The sequence below is a fragment of the Coptis chinensis genome, chromosome 5 (genome assembly GCF_015680905.1).
Source record: "Coptis chinensis isolate HL-2020 chromosome 5, ASM1568090v1, whole genome shotgun sequence".
In the NCBI taxonomy this organism is placed as follows: Eukaryota; Viridiplantae; Streptophyta; class Magnoliopsida; order Ranunculales; family Ranunculaceae; genus Coptis; species Coptis chinensis.
In genome coordinates, this window is record NC_141460.1 from 21,962,398 (window position 1) to 21,983,252 (window position 20,855).

Below are 20,855 nucleotides of genomic sequence, written 5' to 3' on the forward strand. Positions count from 1 at the left end.
GAAGACCTTATTCTCTCATACTTATCATTTTTTATTTTTCATTCCCATTTTCTTCTATACCACCACCTAAGCCCTATAATACATAATAAAGACCTCTAGCTCAATTAGGAGTAGGATGGTGTGATAATAAGTAGTAGACATGATTGATCGACCTCAGCTCCTCTGACTGTCATGGAGATGTAAGGAAAAGTGTGTCACTACACACTGGAGTTAGCGAAACCCGAGTGGAAAAATTATGAGCAAATTTGTGTTTTGACATACCTATGAGAACCTATTTAAGGATGCTCTCCAAAGGATCTAGAAACGGCCCTGCTTGTACATTTCAATGTAAAGTTCATTGTATGCATGTTCCTATGTAGATGTTTCAGCAGGAATGAAAAAGTAGGTTTAGCACTAAACTTTTTGAATGAGTGGGGCTCTACTGTTTTGTATTTGAAAAAGAAACGCTCCCGTGATTTGTTCAAGGGTATGACATTCTCGCCAGAAGGATTTAAAAACTTGTGAAGAATGGGAGAGGCGAGAAAGTCGAGTACAAACTCAAGGTTTTATTGAAAGGGTGGAGAATGGGAAATCATGGTGATAGAAGGTGGGTGGGTTTCTACAGGTGGTAACTCATCATAGGCTCTCAAGAATTTGAAGTATTCGTCATCCAGCTTGTCTGGACTTACATGATAATCATTATCTACAAAAGTATGTGCATCCTTAAGGAAATCTTCAATATCCTCGGTAGTGAAGTCGGCAAAGAAATTATGATATTTGTCGTCCTCCGTAAGAAGAATGGGTACCAATGTTGGAGTTAAGACATCAACCAAGCTGGTGATCATGTTGATCTCACCATCCATACTTTGTGGCATCAGTTTGAAAACATTTATTTCCATAGTGAGATTTCCAAAGGACATGGTCATGGAACTTGTTTGGGTAGAAACTTGCCCAAACACACCAATGGTTTCGTAAGGGAGGTTGTTATAATTAATTGTTGAGACTGTACCTTCAATGGCTGCCTACGTATCCAAATCGTTCTCTGGAATCAAGTCTCTCAAATGAACGTAGTTCTTTGTTTAAGAGGAATGAGGTATTTATAGGATAATAATGAGAAGTATTATTTCTTTCATTGCTACAAAATCTTCTGTAATTATGTAAAGTTTTAATATGGAAGCGGTTCTTGCCAAATACATTTTCTAAATCTGAAACTGCTATATCTAGCTTATGATGCCATAAAATTGGGCAGCCAGGCACGCCATAAAATTGGGCAGCCAGGCACGCCATAAAATTGGGCAGCCAGGCATGCCATAATATTGGGCAGGGCAAGCATGCCATAATTTTGGGTGGCGTTGGCATGTCATGATTTTGGGCGGCACTGGCACCCCATGATTTTGGGCAGCGCACATAGTCGTGGGTGGCGCTATAATGGTACCCAAACCAACGATGATTGTTTATGGGGGTGCAGATATGGTGGCACATACACCGCCCCCTCTTTGCCGGATGGAACTAGTTCCTTGTGGTGAAGAATCATAATAAAAAAACTAGCTCGAAGGGGTGTGACGGTGGACGTTAGCTAAGGTACTTGACCACATCCAAACCTGACCAAATCCAAACGCTACGACTCTCGAGTGGATTGTGCGATTATTAGCAGGAGAGGACGTCAAATTTAACTTACCATATGTAGCTATTAAGGCCCATGCAAAATCTCATGGCTCTTAAAATGGGTTTAATAAGGTTGGCATGTGCGAATAGAAAGTTTTGGATACTAAGAAACCTTTGGTTATTGAAGTTTGACTCAATATTTAAGAAATAAGAAACATTAAAGGGTAAATTTGTGGGGTATAGAAACATTGATCTAAGGGTTGCTTATTAGTGAGGTCCTTGAATGTCAAAATAGAAGGATAGGAACGGAAGATAGAAAGTTGCTCCCCATGCCTAAGTTGTGAGAATCATAAGAAGCTTATATAATGAGTGTTGTTTCACGTGTATTTCATATCATAGTGATACTAAGTAAATTGAGGGCATGGTAAGGTTGTAAGAAACACAGGCCACAAAGTTTGTGCAGTCGAAAGATATTATACGGCCATATGGTGATTGTGACAGAGGATTCTGGGGAGTTGAAGGCTAAGGCCGGCGTCAATGGGGTGAGATGGATGATGACTAGTTTGTCGGGCGAGACGCTGCAACGCAGATGGGCAGAGCGCTCTGCCTTACCAACAAATAAATTTGCTCGAAGTACTACCACTAGTGATCTGAAGAGAATGTTCCACGTGAGGAACCTTTCTGTTGAAGAACTTCCAGAATTTGACAGGGGACACGTGGTGAAAGAAAACGAGTTGGTGGTGACGTTCGCACAGATAGAGTATGGGTTGGTGCTTCCCCTTGACAAGGAGATATCTCGGGTATTATTTGTATGGCGCATTGCTCCGATTCAGGTGTCAATGTCGATGTGGTTAGTATTTTCGCGAGTACACACTTTGGTTGAAGTATATCGTTGTCCTTTTGGGGCTGATGAACTGATGTTGTTAATTCGTCCAAAACGTACGGAAGAAAAAGACGGGTCGATAACGTATCACGTAGAATGGTCGTATCATGATATGAGATTTAGAGGGCTCCCAAAAGGGTACTTTAATTGGGACAAGTATTGTTTCTTAGTATGAGGAGATTGGAATCCTCATGGGTATCGCGTTCCCAATAGAATCCTAAGTATGAAAAGATTCAGAATTGCGTGCTTTATTATAGATATATATTAATTATTGTTATTTTTTATTTTTTGTGATTTGTCTGTTTGTGTTGTACTTGTAGATGAGCGACCAAACATCCCGAGAGCTGACGTGAGTCAAGAAGCTATGGATCATCTTCAATTTTACTTCAGCAAGGATCGAGACAAAAATATTTTAGATTTGTCATGGCCTAATGAAATAGTCCCTGGCTATCATTATGGTGAAGACAAAAAGTATGGGCCCCCGCTTTATGTGCCGAAGGGCCCTTATAGAACTAAGCTATTAACTGCCAAGCAGCCAGAACTTGAAGCTCAAGGTCAAGGTCCCGGACAACATAAAAAAGGGAGAGATTCCCAAAGGAATATGTCTCCGAGTTCGGACGCTCTTGCGAAACCGAAAAGGAAAAGATTAAGTAATGAAAAGGAATTGAATGCACTGGAAATACTTCATAAAGCCTCCGCTGTTGTAGAACGAAGGAGCAAGCAAAAAGCCGACAAAGGATTTATCGTGAACCTGCAACCCGAAGTGGGTCGCTGTCGATGAAGGCGTGAAGGTTGACACAAACGGAGTTAGTTATGGTCAAGTTGCCGAAGATGTAGGGTGTCGAGTGGACCCTGCTGCTATGAGCAATGAGGCTATAAGGAATGGTGTTGCTGGAAGTGAAAAAGGGTCCGGAACCATGGAGAGACATTCTCAGTATACACGACCAAAACATATCCATGCCGCACCTAATCATGCTAGTGAAGCTAGAGTTATGTAAGACATGTCTGGTGTCTCTTTACGTGCTGGAAATATTACCTTTGGACCCGCCCTAAATAAGCGTCCGACGGCGGTCTTTCTTGATGATGACGTGATAGATGCGTTGAAGCCAGCAGATGACATAGTTTTCTCTAGCGAGATGGTCGAAGAGTATATGAATAACCAATTTGCCTCCGAAATTTGCTCAAGCAACGTGAAAAGCATAGGGGAGACGTCAGAATTGTGTATCATGGGAATGTAGAAATTGCAAGAGGTAAGATGGATATATAAATTCCAATGTACTCCCTGTGTCTTTCTTTTTGTATAAATTTGAATCTTTGGACTTTATTTACAGGCTAAAGAGAGTTTAGCTAAGCTGATGGCAGTGTTAGGCCGAGAAAAAGAACTGACTCCAACGCCCTTGATTATGGATGTGTTACAGAAAGAAAACGAACAAGCAAAGGCCGAGGCTGTTAGGGCGGACGAGGAGGTGCTGGTCCTGAAGGAAAAATTGGATGTGTTGACCTTTGAAAAGGACGGTTTGGTGCATCAAAATTCCGAGATGGCACAAGCGATCATAGGGAAAGACAAAGAGTGTAAGAGAGTTATTCAAGAACTACGCGAGGAGAGAAGTACACAATCTGAATTGAATAAAAAACTCTCATCGGCCTTGCTTGAGAAAGCTCAACTTAAGGCTTTGACGAAAAAATATGTTAACGATTTGAGTGGCCCGCGCGGTGTACTGAATGATGCCTTGCAACATTATACTTCAATGTACAATTGCTGTCCGAAAAAGGAGATTTGTGGTGTACTGATGCCAAGCACCTTGGAGGATGCAATTGAAGATCTTGGACTTGAAGATGGAGCAGGAGAGGCTCCCGGGTTAACGGGGGATGACTATGGCTCTCCTGCTTAACGTGTCATTCTACCATATTCTAGGAGCAGCATTAGTAGGAATTTATTATCTATAGCTGGATAGGTTTTTGAAATGGCATTTTCATGTTTAGTTATTGTTGTGTTATATAGTTTGGAAAAGGAGATTAATAAAATAACCTTGTTGCTCCGCGTATCTCTTGTACTCCAAGTGCTTGCATATACTGCCGATTGATTGATTATTATTATTATTATTTTTTTTATATATATATATTTTTTGGGATATGGAACATGGAACTCTTGTTTCAACGCCACTGCTTGTCGCATCGATATGGTTCCTTTGCTTTATTGCTGAGCATTGATGCTTAGAGAAACTACTATAATCAAATATACACTGACAACTTGTGATAAGTGATAAGAGAGGGACTTCACTAAGGGAGTTTAGGAATGCCTCCATAGAGGTTGTAGTTTCCTACAACTGAAACAGCCCTTCCATTTTGAAAGATCCCTTTGTTTGGTACCTCAACCTCAAGGTTATTGAAAGATAGGTTCAAACTTCGTAAGACTGAGAGCTTCTCTAATATAACTTCTGTAATATTATTACTGGTACTTTGTGTGCGTAACAAGATAGAAGAGCTACAGGTCATCCATCCATCATTAGCAAGGTCACCAGGTATTTTGTGGTGCTTGTTTGTGTCATTTATGTGTCCCAGGATGATGGAATTTGAAACGACCATGAAATGGCTCCCAGCTCGCAAGATTAGCCTGTAAAAGTCCAAATTTTACTATGGAGTATTTGTGAAGATATAAATTGTACATTAACGCCTGAAGATTGAAACACTTAACAAGTATACGATGTTAAGAGATTGGACTTTGGTAATCCATTTTCTCACATATTAGTGGATTTAGAACTTTTGCACGACTACTAGGCAAAATTCCTAAGTACAAGGCAATGCATACGGGCCTTTGGCAACCTTCTCGATTTTCATCCTAACGAGTTATACTCGAGGACTACGTTATATGATTAGCGTTCAGGTCATGGAATTGGAAAGCTTGTAATTAAGTGTTGGTGCGTGAGCAGTATCTTTTATAGTGAAGAATACCTTAGGTGATAATTCAATATTGTTGATAGACACTATAAACCCTTTTGCATTTATACAGGCATTCCCACTTGATCAATTTGTGCAAGTGTAATTTGTAATTGTAACTTGTAGTGGTTGGAATCATCAACGTTCACTATATATATATGAGTTTTGATGAGTGGAGTAAGGTATTGGAAACGTGAACTCCGTGATTTTTTTTTTACGTAGAGTAAGATGTTGTAAGTGCAAACTCCACGATTTTGGATGCGTGGAGTAAGGTGTTGCAAACGCCAATTCCACGATTTTCGGGGGCGTGGGGCAAGGTGTTGCACATGCAACCCCCACGACTTCTTGATGCGTGGAGTAAGGTGTTGCAAACGCAAACCCCATGATTTTTTGACGCATGGAGTAAGGTGTTGCAAACGCAAACTCCACGACTTTTTAATGCGTTTGAGTAAGGTGTCGCAAACGCAAACTCCACGACTTTTTGATGCGTGGAGTAAGGTGTCGTAAACACAAACTCCACGACTTTGAATGTGTGTAGGTTAAATACTAACCTCACCTAAACTACTATAGTGGTGACTAAACTAGGGTAATCGACATACACTATTTTTTAGTAATTGATATACACTATGTTTGCCTTGCTGAATGAAAGTAAAGAAGTCAAATGTGGAAGAATGGACTTTATTGATGATTTGAAATCTGAAACAACATAGCTAGTTTGTCTCATGGACAAGCACTAAGGAGCTATCAATTAAGCTACCAATATGAACCAATGGGAAACAAATTTAATGATAAAAACGCCTAAGATGGAGCGAATTCCATGGTTTCGGGAGAGGGGTTTCCGAAATTGTGCGAAGGAAATATGCTCCCTTGGAAGCAGTACGGTCAATGATAGGAGGTCCTTCCCAATTTTCACCTAGCTTCCCTGCATCAATGATCTTTGATTGTCTACACAAAACCCAGCCGCCCGGATGAAAAACTTTCAAGCGAAGCTTCTTGTCATATTGCTTCTTCATTGCAGCTTGGTAATGGAGGAGACGAGCAATACTGTCCTCGCGCACTTCATCTAGATTGGCCTTTGAATGAGCTAGTAATTCGTCATTATTGCCATCGTTTAAGGCAACGGTGCAGGTCGTCCCAGCAAAAATTTCCGTGGGTAATACTGCTTCTGCTCCATAAGCCAGGTTAAATGGTGACATTCTTGTCGAGCGCTTTGGAGTTGTTCTATACACCCATAGAACGGCTGGTAACTCCCTTGTCCACTTGCCTTTAGCCTGTTCGAGTCGACGTTTGAGGATTGCTAAGATAGATTTATTTGTCGCTTCGACTTGCCCATTTGCTTGGGGGTGATAGGGTGCAGAAAAATTGTGTTGAATATGGAAACTAGCACAAAGCCTGTGTATTTCTTCTACATCAAATTACTTTCCATTGTCTGATATTAACTCAGTAGGGATACCGAATTGGCAAATTATATCCTTCCATAGGAACCGTTTGACGTCCGAAGCTTGTATGTGCACCAAAGGTTGTACTTCTGCCCACTTGGTAAAGTAATCTGTAGCTATGAGCAGAAAACAAACATTCCCTGGAGCTCTAGGTAGGGGCCCAATGATGTCTAAACCCCATTTTGCAAATGGCCATGGTGAGAAAATCGGGTGCAGCTCAGTGGCTAGAAGAATACCTAAATGATAATGTTTCTGACAAGGAATACATGTCTGGGAAATGTTTTTCGCATCCAATTGCATATGAGGCCACCAATATCCTTCCGTTATTGCCTTATGAGCCAAACTTCGACCACCCGAGTGATTTTCGCATATCCCTGCATGGATTTCTTGTAGCACGGCTGCTCCTTCCTGTGTTGTGAGACACCTCAGCATAGGAGACAATGAATTACCTTTCTTGTACAATTACAGAGTTCCTGTGGATGAAGATACAAGTATAAACTTCCATGCATCTCTTTTGATGCTATCCGCGATCTTGGGCTCTGAAGGGACTATGCCATTGCATAGAAATGCAATGACCGGTGTGCGCTAATCGCCGATGTCTGCCACGACGTTTGGGTAAGTGAAGTTGTCGAGCTCTTTTGCAATTTTGTCATCACCTTAATCGTTACTTTCAGGTATAGGGCAGGAGTCTGCATCATTTTTTTGAAGAATCGTGTTTCTATCTTTCTGGGAAGCGTCGTCGCTAGGCTTGTCTTGTAAGGGAATATCATACTTCTTTTTCCGCGTATTGACAATATTAATGTCTGATGGTAGACGTTCCCTATCAATACTGGAAAAAAAACACGCATTGATGTAGATGTCTGCGAGTTGTTCTAAGGACAAGTCAATGCTTGGGTCTTGCTGGAAATCAACGTTAACTTGTCTTGGTCCATCAATGTCTACTGCTGCGGATAGATATGCTAAGGCATCTGCATGTCGAACATCATTCCGAGGCCTTTGTATAATCTGGATGGTTTCAAACTGGTGAGCAAGTCGGTGAATTAGATCTAGGTATGCTGCCATTTTATCGTCTCGGGCTTCAAAAGAGCCGAAGAATTGCCCTGCCACCAACCGTGAGTCAGTGAAAATTTGTAATTTTTGAACTCCTAAGTCCAAAGTTGTGCGCATTGCGTACATGACAGCTTCATATTCTGCTACATTATTGGAAGCCTTGAACCCAAAACGAACTGAGCGCTCAATGGTTGATTTATCTGGCTTGATAAAAACACATCCTAATCCAGAGCCGGATTTGTTGTGTGAGCCATCTATGTAAACAATCTATGAATCAGATGAAGGGTCAGTATGCTTTGGCGAGGCTTCCTCACCCCCAACTATAGCCGTTTCGCTATAGATATTATTGTCTTGGTTGACTTCGGGGACAAAATCATCGATAGGGAAATCTGCCATTAGGGATGCAAGTGCATGACCCTTTTCTGAAATGCGAGGTTCAAAATTGATGCTATAAGCACTTAAGTAGATGTCCCATTCCGCGAGTCTATTTGATTCCTAGGCACTTCAGAAAACTTTGTGTAGAGGATATTTCGTGTATACTTTGACCAGTCTTCCTTGGAAATAAGGCTTGAGACGTCTGGCAGCATGAACCAACGCTAGAGCAATTTTTTCAATTCTCGCATATATGCTTTCCGCCCCCGTTAGTGTTTTACTAATGAAGAAGATCGGACGACCGTCTTCTCCATCGATAAACAGGACTGCACTTACTGCAGTATCTGTAGCGACCAAGTAAGCTCCAACAGGTTGCCCTGTAGCTGGGCTGGCCAAGATTGGTGGCGAGACCAGGTAGTTCTTGATTGATTGAAAGGCATTTTCACAGTCGTCATTCCATCCTGTGAGCTGTTGAATATCCTTTTTGGTTTTTGGAGAGGGCATGGCTTGAATGGATCGGATCTGTTATGGGTTAGCTTCGATGCCTCTACAAGTCATCAAATACCCTAGAAATTTCCCTAATACTAGTCCGAAAGCACATTTCAAAAGATTTAGCCGCATGTTGAATTCATCAATTCTGTCAAAGACTGATTGTAAGTTAGAGTTATGATCTCCACTGTGTTTGGATTTGACAACCATGTCATCAATATAAGCTTCCATTGTCTTGCCCAACATATCTCCGAATATGGTGTCGATCATCCCTACGATGCGTAGCCCTGCGTTTTTAAACCGAAAGGCATAACTCGGTAACAAAAAATCCCTTGGTCAGTTATGAATGCAGTTGCTTCTTGGTCCTTCACAGCTAGCGGGATCTGGTGGTATCCCAAATACGCATCCATAAATGATAATCGTGGGTAGCCAGACATGGCATCCACCAATTCCGATATTCGTGGGAGAGGGTAGGGATGAATCGGGCAAGCTTTGTTAAGATTGGTGAAATCAATGCACACTCTCATTTTACCATCTTTCTTGGGTACTGCAACCACATTAGACAACCACTGCAGATATGAAATTGGCCGTATAAACTTAGTTGAGAGTAACCGATCAATTTCCTCTCTGACTTTAAGTTTTCTTTCTGGGGCCATGCGCCTAGGCTTTTGCCGAACTGGTTTGATGGTAGGATCAACGTCAAGTGTGTGGCATGCAACTTCTGAGCTAATTCCTAGCATCTGCTCGACTGACCAAGCAAAAAAAATTTTGTTCTTTCTGAGGAGTGCTACCATTTCCTTTTGTTCATTTTCCATCAGTTCTGCCGATATAAAAGTTGTTTCTCTGCCTAAATTCCCAATATGAACTTCTAAGAGGCGGTCTATGGTAGGCGGTCCTTCATTTCTTGAACTACCAGTGTAAATACTATGTGGGATTGATTCTGATTTAGATACTTGCTGTGAATTACTGAGAATTGTATTTTCCTGCATATCCGACTGACGATATTCCTCCAAGGCCTTTTCGTGATAGCTGTGGGAAGCCATCTGGTCGCCGCGCACCTTACAACTTTTGTCAAGAGATAGGAACTTTACTGCTTGGTGAAATGTAGAGACTACTACGCCCATGCTGTGGAGCCAGTCCCTTCCTAGGATTGCATTGTAAGGGGATTTGCAATTCATCAGAAGGAATTCAATGTTGATTGACTTGTCCATTAGCGTGACTGGTAAAGAGACTCTTCCTACTGGGGTTGTTGTTGTTCCGTCAAACCCAATGATTGGATTATTTTATACAATAATTAAATTTTCTGATAGCTGCATGTTCTTGTAGCAACCTACAAAAACGACGCTGACAGAACTTCCAGTATCTATCATGATGCGCTAAACTCGCCATAATCCAACGAAAGCTGAGATAACGACAGCATCATAATGAGGATGATGGACACGAATTAGATCTCTATCACTAAAACATAGGGGACCAGGCTCTGTAGTTTCTGAACGAATTCCTTCAACAAAATCAATGTTATTCACGTGATAAAATTCACGCAAGAAACCGAACTTAGCTCGTTGTTCACACTTTTGCCTTGCTCGTGAAATGTCATTGATTTTGGCATGACCAGCTAGTATGACATTGTGGCTAGTCATTGCTAAATTTTGCTTCACAGTTTTTGAAAGAAAAAACTCGTCTAATTGTCCCTTTGTCGACTAGTCTCACGTATTTTTCCCTCGAGGGGGATGCACTCTTACGTTTCATGGCGAAATCATTGTGGAAGTGACACCAAAGATTTTTGTCATGTTTAGACTTAGTGTGTTCAGGTAAGGGCAGTGGAGGAAAAAGTAAGTTGCGTCCCTTGATTTTCTCATATATCGCATCATACTTGGCATTTAATGGAGTGAGCTTCATTTCCTCACGAACTGTGTTAACCTTTTTATATTCTGATTTCTGTTGTTGCCCTTTCGATATGTTTTGCTTCTTTTTGCCTTTACGCCCGTTTTGCGTCTTTACTCCGAAAGTCTTTATCTCTGGAGGCTTTTGATCTAACATCTTCCTCCACATTAATGAACTGTTGCGTTCGTGCAAACAAATCGGACTTTGATTGTGGGGGTCCCATACAAGGGAGTTGTAGATTCCATTTTTATCGAAATGGACTCCTTCTTTAAATGCATGAATGATCATTACGTCAGGGACATCGGTGACCTCTGCTTGCACTTGGCAAAAACGAATTACGAACTTTGCCAATGCTTCATCCTTTTGCTGCTTTGTGTTTAGCAAGATGTTAACATCTTTAGGACGTGTCTAATTATGCTTAAACCGATCTGTGAACTGGTTTGCTAATTCCTGTAATGACGCGATAGATCGAGCTGGCAAGCTGGAAAGCCAACGTAGAGCTTCTCCTTTTAACGTAGACGGAAAAAGTTTGCACAAGAGGGGGTCATCTCTGCGCCAGAGAATTAGCCTACTTTTAAATTCCATAACATGATCGTTGGGGTCACCTCCTGCTTCTTTGAACATAGGAAGGTCTGGTTGTTTGAATCCTTCCTGATGCTCTGCATTTTGTATCTTAAAAGAAAATCTCCCGACGACATCTTCGTTCACTGCAAGGTATTTCCATCGTGCGTCAGCGACACCCACATTGGTTATTATTTTCTTGACAATGTCTTTGATTTGTTGTTCTGTGAATGGTGCTCCTATGACTTCTAAATTTCTGATTTGAGGAGTACTTTCACTACGTTGCATCTCATGGTGTTGTCGCTCCCAACTATTGCTTGCTTCTATATTTAGTTGGTTCCTTGGGCTGCAAGACCTATGCCGATAAAAAGGGCTAGGCTGTCAAACTGGGGAGCCGCTTCTTTGGTGTCGTCGTACTCTGTGCTGACCTTCGTTAACCTGTCTGTATCGGTTTGCTGCATTCAAGCCATGTGTAAGGTCATATTGCAATTCATCTCTGAGGTCCTAATCTTGGCGTCCAGTATTGGGTCTTATGGTGGATGTTGTCCACCTTTCTAATGCGTTATGATCAACCTTCAATGATCTTGTCATGTTATGACCACTGCTACGCCTAGTGTTGTTGGTATTTCGAGATCTGGATTGCCTTCTTGAATGGGATGAATGTCTGCTTGACCTTAAGTGATTCTGATGATGCTCAGGGACAGGCTCCAATGGATGGGATGTACCATACTTAAATTGTAGTCAGTTGAATACACTCCGTTGTTCACCAGATCTGGGGGCTCTTGCCGGTGTGGAAGATGCAGCATCTGCGTCATCCCTTTGTACTTGCTTCCCTTTTTCCAGTTGCTTCTGCAAGTAGTTCCTATGTTCTTTCTCTCTTCTGAACCTCTGACGCAACACTTCTAAAGGCATATCTTCATCTCCTATCTCCATATTCTCTGAATCCGCTTTGCTTGCCTCTAGATCTTAAGAATGAGTTATTAGAGCCTGAAGTCGTGTACGTCTAAATCTGGGTTGTCGTGGCACCTGGAGGTTTGAAGGCTGAGATTGCAGATCTGGAGCGACTGGTTGATTCATCAAGGTCTGATTAGTCAGAACTTCGGGATTGGGTAAGTTGTTTTCTTTTTCTTGTTGTAATCTTGCGTTCTTACTCACTTGAGATCTTGTTGTTTTTGCCATTACCGGATCTTGGAAGAAAGAACGTGGACGAAGGTTCGTTGGTAATCCCCACAGACAGCGCCAATTATGTTTGGGTAGAAACTCGCCCAAACACACCAATGAATTCGTGAGGGAGGTTGTTGCAATTAATTGTTGAGACTGTACCTTCAATGGCTGCCTACGTATCCAAATCGTTCTCTGGAATCAAGTCTCTCAAATGAACTTAGTTCTTTGTTTTAGAGGAATGGGGTATTTATAGGATAATAATGAGAAGTATTATTTCCTTCATTGCTACAAAATCTTCTGTAATTATGTAAAGTTTTAATATGGAAGCGTATCTTGCTAAATATATTTTCTAAATCTGAAACTGCTATATCTAGCTTATGATGCCATAAAATTGGGCAGCCAGGCACACCATAAAATTGGGCAGCCAGGCATGCCATAATATTGGGCAGGGCAAGCATGCCATAATTTTGGGCAGCGCTGGCACGCGGCACTGGCACCCCATGATTTTGGGCAGCGTACATAGTCATGGGTGGCACTATAACGGTACCCAAACCAACGATGATTGTTTATGGGGGTGCATATATGGTGGCACATACAGAACTATCACGACAGTTGATGAGGGTATTTGCAGTTGCAAGAAATGGATGCCCTAGGATGATAGGAATGGAGTCGTATGCAACCTCCATGTCCAAAATGACAAAATCAACGGGATAGTAAAAATCCTAGACCATGACAATGACATTTTCAATAATTCCTTTGGGATGTTTGATAAAGCGATCAGTTAACTGCAAGGTCATGGTTTTGGCTTTAGCTTATGAAGACCTAACTGTTTGAACAGATAGTAGGGGAGTAAATTAACACTTGCTCCTAGGTCTAAAAGTGCAGTAGCTGTGTACTTGTCTCCCAAAGTGCAAGGAACGATGGGTCGTCTTGGGTCCTTGTACTTTATTATACCATGGAACTCCGTCATGGAAGGGAATTATTCGGTGATGAATGCTTGTTGAGGAACCTGTGTTCGTCTTTTGGTAGTGCACATATCCTTAAGAAACTTAGCATGTATGGGAAATTATTTGAGAGCATCAAGAAACGGAAGATTTATCATCAAATTCTTGAAAGTTTCTCGAATTTCTTCAAAATTTTCATTAGGTTTGTTCTTTGCCAAAAGTGCAGGAAATGGTGCCTTTGGTTAGAATTTGGCATACGGATCAGCTTGCTCGTTTCCCATTGTTGTAGATGGTGACTTGGTTGGAATTGGTGCTGCAAGCATAGGTTCAACATCAGAAGCAGGTACATAGGGAGATTCAGTTATAGTTGGGCAATCATCTGGCATACGTATTTGATTGTCTACGGTTTTGCCAGATCGAAGAGTAGTAATTACATTCACCTCACACTGGGTTGGATTACTTGTACCTGGTGAAGTGTTGATTTCGAAGGTAGTGTTTGCTAGTTTAGGGTTTGGAATTGCTTGTCCAGGAAACACGCCTTTCTGACTCTTATCCTGCACTAAAAGTTGAAGAGATTGCTGGATAGATGTCAGGATGTGAGATTGTTGGTTCATGTAAGCCTGGAAAGTCTCATTTGTCTTATCAACAGAAGGTTGCACAGGTGGTGCAGTAGAAACTAGTTCACGATTATTGTTGATGGGAGGAGGATGATAGTTGTAACTTTGATTGACTGACTAGAACAAGGCTGCGGTTGTTTTGGTAAGTAGGATTTGAATTGCTTGGAAACTGATTTTGGCCTTGTTGGTACTACTGATTATTCCCTTGATGGTATGGAGTATAGTTGGTGGATGGTCTAATAGGTGGATTTGTGAAACCTGGAGGAGCCATCTTTTGTTGGTTATTATGCCAAGTGAAATTGGGATGTTGTTGCCGAGGTGCATTAGGGACGTTGAAGGTACAAACATCTTCAGGTAGTTGAAGATTGGAATCATAGAGCAATGTGCACAAGAGTTCAGCATGGTCAATGCTTCGACAAAGGTAACATGGAGAAGTGTTAATGTTCATGACCTGCTTTGGCTTTTGATCATTCACTTGAAAAGAAAGAGCATTTACCTTCTTGATCAGAGATTTTAATTTTGGGTCAGGTTTTACCTCAAACACAGATGTAGCTACTGGGTGCAATGTCCAATGGGTACCCTTATTGCTTGTTTTTCTAGAAAGGTGTATGCCTCAGTAGCCCCTTTGTCCATGAAACAACCGCCATTCATAATATCAAGCATTTATTTTTGATGATCAGAAATACCATTAAAGAATGAACGGATAAGGATAGCGGTGTCGAGCTGATGATGGGGACATTCTAAAAGAAGATCGATAAAATGACTCCATGCTTCCGCAAAGGATTCATGAGGATGTTGGCAAAAGAATTGGGTCTTCTAAAGCATTTTAGTAGTTTTCTTCTGAGTGTAAAATTTGACCATGAAAGATTGCACAAGTTTGTTCCATGTGTCGATGGATTGTGGTGGTTGACCTGCTAGCCAAACTGAAGCTTTATCAGCTAAGGTGAAAGGAAACAACCTTAGCAAAACTTGTTCGTTGGAGACAGATGGATGTTGGAATGTGGTGGCTACTTGCTGAATCCTAGGAAGGAGATTGTACGGTTTCTCATGGTCTAAACCATGATAAACAGGTAACAATCCGAAAACGTTGGGCAGTATTCGAAAATCACCCTCAATATCCTTGTGTTTGATGCATGAAGAAGGTCATTCCTGTAAGGCAGTATAGAAGTCCGAAAGGGGCTTCTCTGCTGGACAATTTATTTCGTCGACCATAACGAATGGAGTTAATGGCATCAAAGGATTTTTATGATTTTTATTAACAGATGAAGAACTTTGGCAAAGTGAATACCTACGCAATTGCTTATCATATTTTCTCATACGATAAGTATGTTCAAATTCCTTACTATGACTAGACCTTAATCTCATGCAAGCACAAGGTTGAAATCTGAGGCACAAAAGGAACTTATTTGTACATGAATTTTATCATTGATGTAAGCATTAGAAGTGAACAACGTAGGCCTATGTTGCTGCTGCCAGTGAAGCGAAGAATACATGTGCAAAAACCAACAGTCAGGTCACATGAGAGATATGAGGGAGGTTTTCCGTGCAAGCACGTTCCTTAATTAGAGAACCTTAATCTTTCAACTTTCCTAGACACCGTTGAAATATGTTTATGATTTATGATTTTTATTTTTATTTTTTTTTAAGTTATTTACAAATTATGCATAGGATAAAAGCACAAAATATTTATTATTTTTATTTTTATTTATTTATTTATTATTTTTTTGTTTATTATTTTGTTTATTAAGTTATTTACAAATTATGCATAGGATAATCTAATCATGCAAACATGGTCCACTCAGACGTAGCTATAGATGTTAATATGTGAAGAGATTCTACTCATACGTATATATATATTAATAGGCAAAGATGTATCATCTATATATACTTCTATACTAATAGGCAAATATATATCAGTAATACGTATATGGATGTTAATAGACAAATATATATTATGTATACGTATATCTATGCTAACAGGCAAATCGAAACTACTCATACGTATCTAGAGATGTCAAACATGCAAATATCAGTTATACATGTTAATACACATGCTTTATACAAAACAGATACTAGAGACATATGAATATTAACTATCATGCAACAACGTGTATATATATATGCTAATATGCAAAAAAAAATCCATGCATAGGTATCTATAAATATAACCATGCAAAATATAATCACTCAAACGTATATATACATTAACATGCAATTCATAATCACTCAAACGTATAAATACATTACAGGCATACACACATATTTCTATCATAACATGCAAATAATAGTTCATTACATACTACATACTAGATAAACACAGGTGAATCATGCAAAATTATATTAAAAATTAGAACCTGTACGCATCCTGTAACTCCGCCTTAGAACTGAAACCGTCGATTGAACTCCCAAAACGAGTTGAGCTCCTTAACGTACTTGCTTTTACTTAATAGTGATCTCTGTATTGTAATAGGGATCTCTGTACGTGAATAGTATGTTCGGCACACAATAAAATGAGTAACAAATGAGATACTCTAAACAGTTCGAAAAATCACCAAATTTTACTGGAGTATCCCGACATATCAAATATGTTTTTGTAAAAAATTTAGACTAATTGAAATTTTGGAGATCCTCTTTATTAGTTATTGTTCTAGAAACTTGTGTTATTGAAAAACTGTTGTAACATGCTAGAAACAATCAACTGGTTAGGTGGTCAAAACAGGTCCAAAAATCACAAAATTTGAATGGAGAACTCCTGACACATCAATGATCTTCTTGTAAAAAAATTAGCTTATTTGAAGCTAGCATGCTAAGTTGCTCTGCTCAACTAGTTGCTCTGAAGCTTGCGTCCTGAAAACTTAAACGGTGAACAGGAAAAAGATAGTGTTAGTTGACTTGGTAAAACTACTAAGAAAAATAAGAAAAAATTCTAGTAAATCACTGATACGTTACAGATTGTCTCTGTAAAATTTCAGAATTTTATGAAATTTATAAATAGATATACAAGATAGTTATTTCCTGTCAAACCAACACAAAACGAAAATGGAAAAGAAAAAAATTGAAAAGGGTGGAAGGTTGGGGGTGGTCTTGGGGAATCCCTTTTAGCAATGGCGAAGCCAGAAATTTGTTCCAGGGTGAGCCAGTGAACACTAAAAGTTTTCAACTCAAGTCAACTTGTGTGTACACAACTACAGGAGCATAGTTTGTTTTATTTTAGTTAAACATTGTTCATCAATATATATAAATATTTTACGTAAACAAGCACTTCTTAATTTATTTTGTCAATATTTGAAAATAAAAAAATTATGTTAATATATTTAGGTAAGGGGAGGGATAGACTCACTCCCATTAGAGCCACTAGCTCCCAAGCCACTCCCAAAATGTACAAACCCATATCCCATCCTACCAGTTGAGTTAAGAGCTCATATTTTGTAGATATGATCTCCCCACCATGAATAACATGCCCACCAAATTTTTGCTCATTCAAATATGTCTAACTTATCAAATGTTATTATGATATCGGAAAATTCTAGACTGTTAGATAAACGTTCAAAATTGAACACTAGTTTTCGTAAGGTTAGACATATCCAAATAGGGTGAAATTTTGTGGGCATGCTATCCATTGTGAGGAGATCGTATCCACAAAAAATAGGGTCTTAATTCAATTTGTAAGTCGATAGAGTGGCTCGGGAGTGGTTCTAATGGGAGTGGATCTATCTCTCCCCTTTAGGTAATGGAGATTTCCTAATTCATAAGTAGTGTTGAATTCGGTTACAAGCCACAACTAATAGCAACTAGTTAATCTAGTTTAGCCTTAGTAAATTGGACTAAATAAGATTTTTAGTATTTATATTTATTAATAAGTAATATGTCTTTTGTTTTCCGTTAATCATGACAAGTCACTTGTCGTAAATTCTACATGATTTCTAACAATTAAACTTAAAGAACCATGGAATAAGATATGAGGGGCTTCTATATCATTAACCATCTTTTCAGGTACAATATTTCTAACTTGAGTACTCTGCTGAGTCCGATGAATCCATCAGCCTAACAAAAGAAATATTACATTTACCAAATAACCCTTCATAGTTTACTTTTTTTTACAACTAATTGAAGCCCTTATTCAATGGCACAAAAAGAAAATTCAAAGCATAATAGGGGCAAATAATGCTATCAGTTTTACCAACTACCAACTCAAAGATTTTTTGCTAAATTTCAGGGTGAACCAGGGCGTACCCTGGGCCCCCTGGCTCCGCCACTGCCTTTGAGTTATTCCAACTACGGTGTGGCGTTCCTTGAATCTTTTCCCTGACAGCGGAGCCAATTGACAATCGTACTTTTTCACGTGTAAAGAACCCGTTTCTTACAGACACTCGAGTACACTTGTTCAAACACCTCGCCCATGTGTACGTTGCAATATAATTGGAGTGAGGGTTTCGTTCCATACCAAAAGATTAGAACCCTTGTTACAACTAACTGGAAATAACTCTTTTAGGAAATTATGTGAGTAGGATTTTACAAATATTATTTAAACCATTTTCCTATGTGACTTAATATGCAAGTTACTAAAAATTGTTTTCCTAATCAAGAAATCTAATGGTTGTTAAATGAAGTAGTAAAAAGACATAGACTTTAATTTAGATATAAAGATTTTATTGGAATCCATAAAAAGACATAGAAAAGATTAAAAGACTACTTAGACATAAAACATATTGCAAGCTTAACTTAACAAAACCAAAAACTACAAAACATGGAAAATTTCTACTCCAAACTAAAACTAGCTAATGGAGCAAAAGTTATTTTTTACTCATGAAGACATCTTTTTATAGAAAATGAGAGTGCTCATTTTCTTTACATCCACGTGAATTCTAACATCCAACTGCATCCATAAATGAGAAATCTTGATTTTTTTCTAATCAAGACATTAAGCCACCAATCAGGACTTTTGTGCCAAAATCAAATAAATTTGTTTGCCACCTAATCATGCCACCAATTAGGACTTTTGTGCCAAAGTTATGCACAAAAGTCTTTAATTGTTTTATTGCAGCTTGATTTGTGCGAAAGCTAGATGTATGAGTTTGGTTGCTAGATTATGTGGGTCCACACAGTGGGTCCCTCATGCTTCGTCTAGTGGTGGGTCCAAAAAGTTGACTTTTTACAAAGTCCCACCTATGCGTAGAGCTCACTGCACTAATCTTTCTGATGGTTCATTTTCCGCCATTGGAGTCCATGTTCAGCAAATATGGGCTCCGAAAATTTGAGGCTTTTCTAGTGCTTTGATCCTATTCTGACTTGAAACTATCCTGTTTGATTCCCTAGGCTTTAGTCAGGCTTCATTGAGCTTCAGGAGGGCTAAATTGAAATACTTCATGTAGACACACTATTCCGTGCTTAAATACTGGCGTTTATCCTCATTTTCACGTTGATTGCTCAATCCTGTAAAAGCATGAAAATATCATTAATTTATTATTATTAAACACATAATTAACCAAAATGCTATGTCTTTACGGGGTTTTATATTACAGTTTGGGTGCTTATCGGTTTACACTGACGTGTTCAAGTTATGTAACTCCAATGTGCATTGACATTTCTCTGGTATTATCCTCTTCTCTGTATATTGTCTCAGGTATATATATATACACAAATACAACTATCTTACACATGTTCTATTTGATTTCACTAGAAAACAGATTCTGATTCATCTAGGATTTGCTTTAACAATACCCAAGTCGCACGGACAGACCATTCCTCATTGCACTCTTACTGGTAAGTAATTGGATTGTGAATTGTTGTAAGTGAACTCTATGCACAGTTTGTTCTTGTTTTGATAAATATATATTTTTTTAAGTGGAAATTTTATTGATAATGATAACGAGTTTTACAAATGATTAGGACAGGCGTGCAACAAGTTACGCTGCAAGTCCTTTCTGATTGGCAAATCCTATCCTCCTAAATACAAACTCGTTAGAACCTGCTGTCATTATATTACAAGTTTTTTTTTTCATAGCAACCACTTCTGTTATGCAGGACAAGATAAATGACGTTGTGGATGCAATTGTAATTGCACACCTTACTGAAAGTGGACATGATAGCTATGGATGCTCATTGAAGGATTAAAGGTCGAGAATGCATAACTGGAGGGTATTGTCATGCTTCAAGAAGTTACTAAGCAAATTGAATGGGAACACCATCTAAGCATTAGACAATGTTGTTGCTTGGCCAGTACAGTGTCTTATTAGAGATTTTAGGCCTGAACTTGAGAGGAAGATCAAGGAGCATGCAGACAAAGAATTTTTAGATGTTGTTGCTTTAGTCTTGCACCAGGGATATACCTATATGGTGGCTATTGTGGAATAGCAGTGCCATTTGAACAATGTTATGAGGCAAATCATCCTGGCCACTTCAATTTTCTGCTATTTTTCTTCTTCAGTTCAGTTGTAGTGAAAATGAAAACTGACTCAATTATGAACCACACATTGAATGATGTATGTATAGCAATATTGTTTTCTGTCAAGAATATTTCTCAATGAAACTTATAAATTGTTCAAGAAACCTTAGCAGCAAGCATGTCACTATGGGACTTATTGTTTCTCATTTTTTAAAGGGTCCTGTATTGGGCACTCATCAAATTGGATTGGGCAACCCCCTAAAATAAACAAATATTACAAATTTTCCATCAAAGCCTAAGCCCAACAACCAATCTAACCAATCTCGCCAAAACGAACCCTTCGGGTCATTTGAGTGTACACTCAAACGATCTCACCATGTAGTTTGAATGTACACTCAAACTACCTCACCATGTAGTTTGAGCGTACACTCAAACGACCTCACCATGTAGTTTGAGTGTACACTCAAGTGGTCTGTGCATGTTGTTTGAGACAAAACTCTTGGTTTTTTGCTAGACGATATGGCGGGGTCGTTTGGGTAGTCTCCT

The 20,855-nt window shown here is 39.4% G+C and overlaps 1 protein-coding gene across 1 annotated transcript; it reads right to left on the minus strand.

The window, feature by feature from the left end:
- Window positions 1-9,026: 9,026 nt before the first annotated feature.
- Window positions 9,027-9,965, minus strand: LOC147497086 (uncharacterized). Its single transcript, XM_086562753.1, has one exon. It carries the CDS (start codon window positions 9,963-9,965, stop codon window positions 9,027-9,029), a length of 939 nt encoding a protein of 312 aa, XP_086418879.1.
- Between the last annotated feature and the right edge of the window lie 10,890 nt (window positions 9,966-20,855).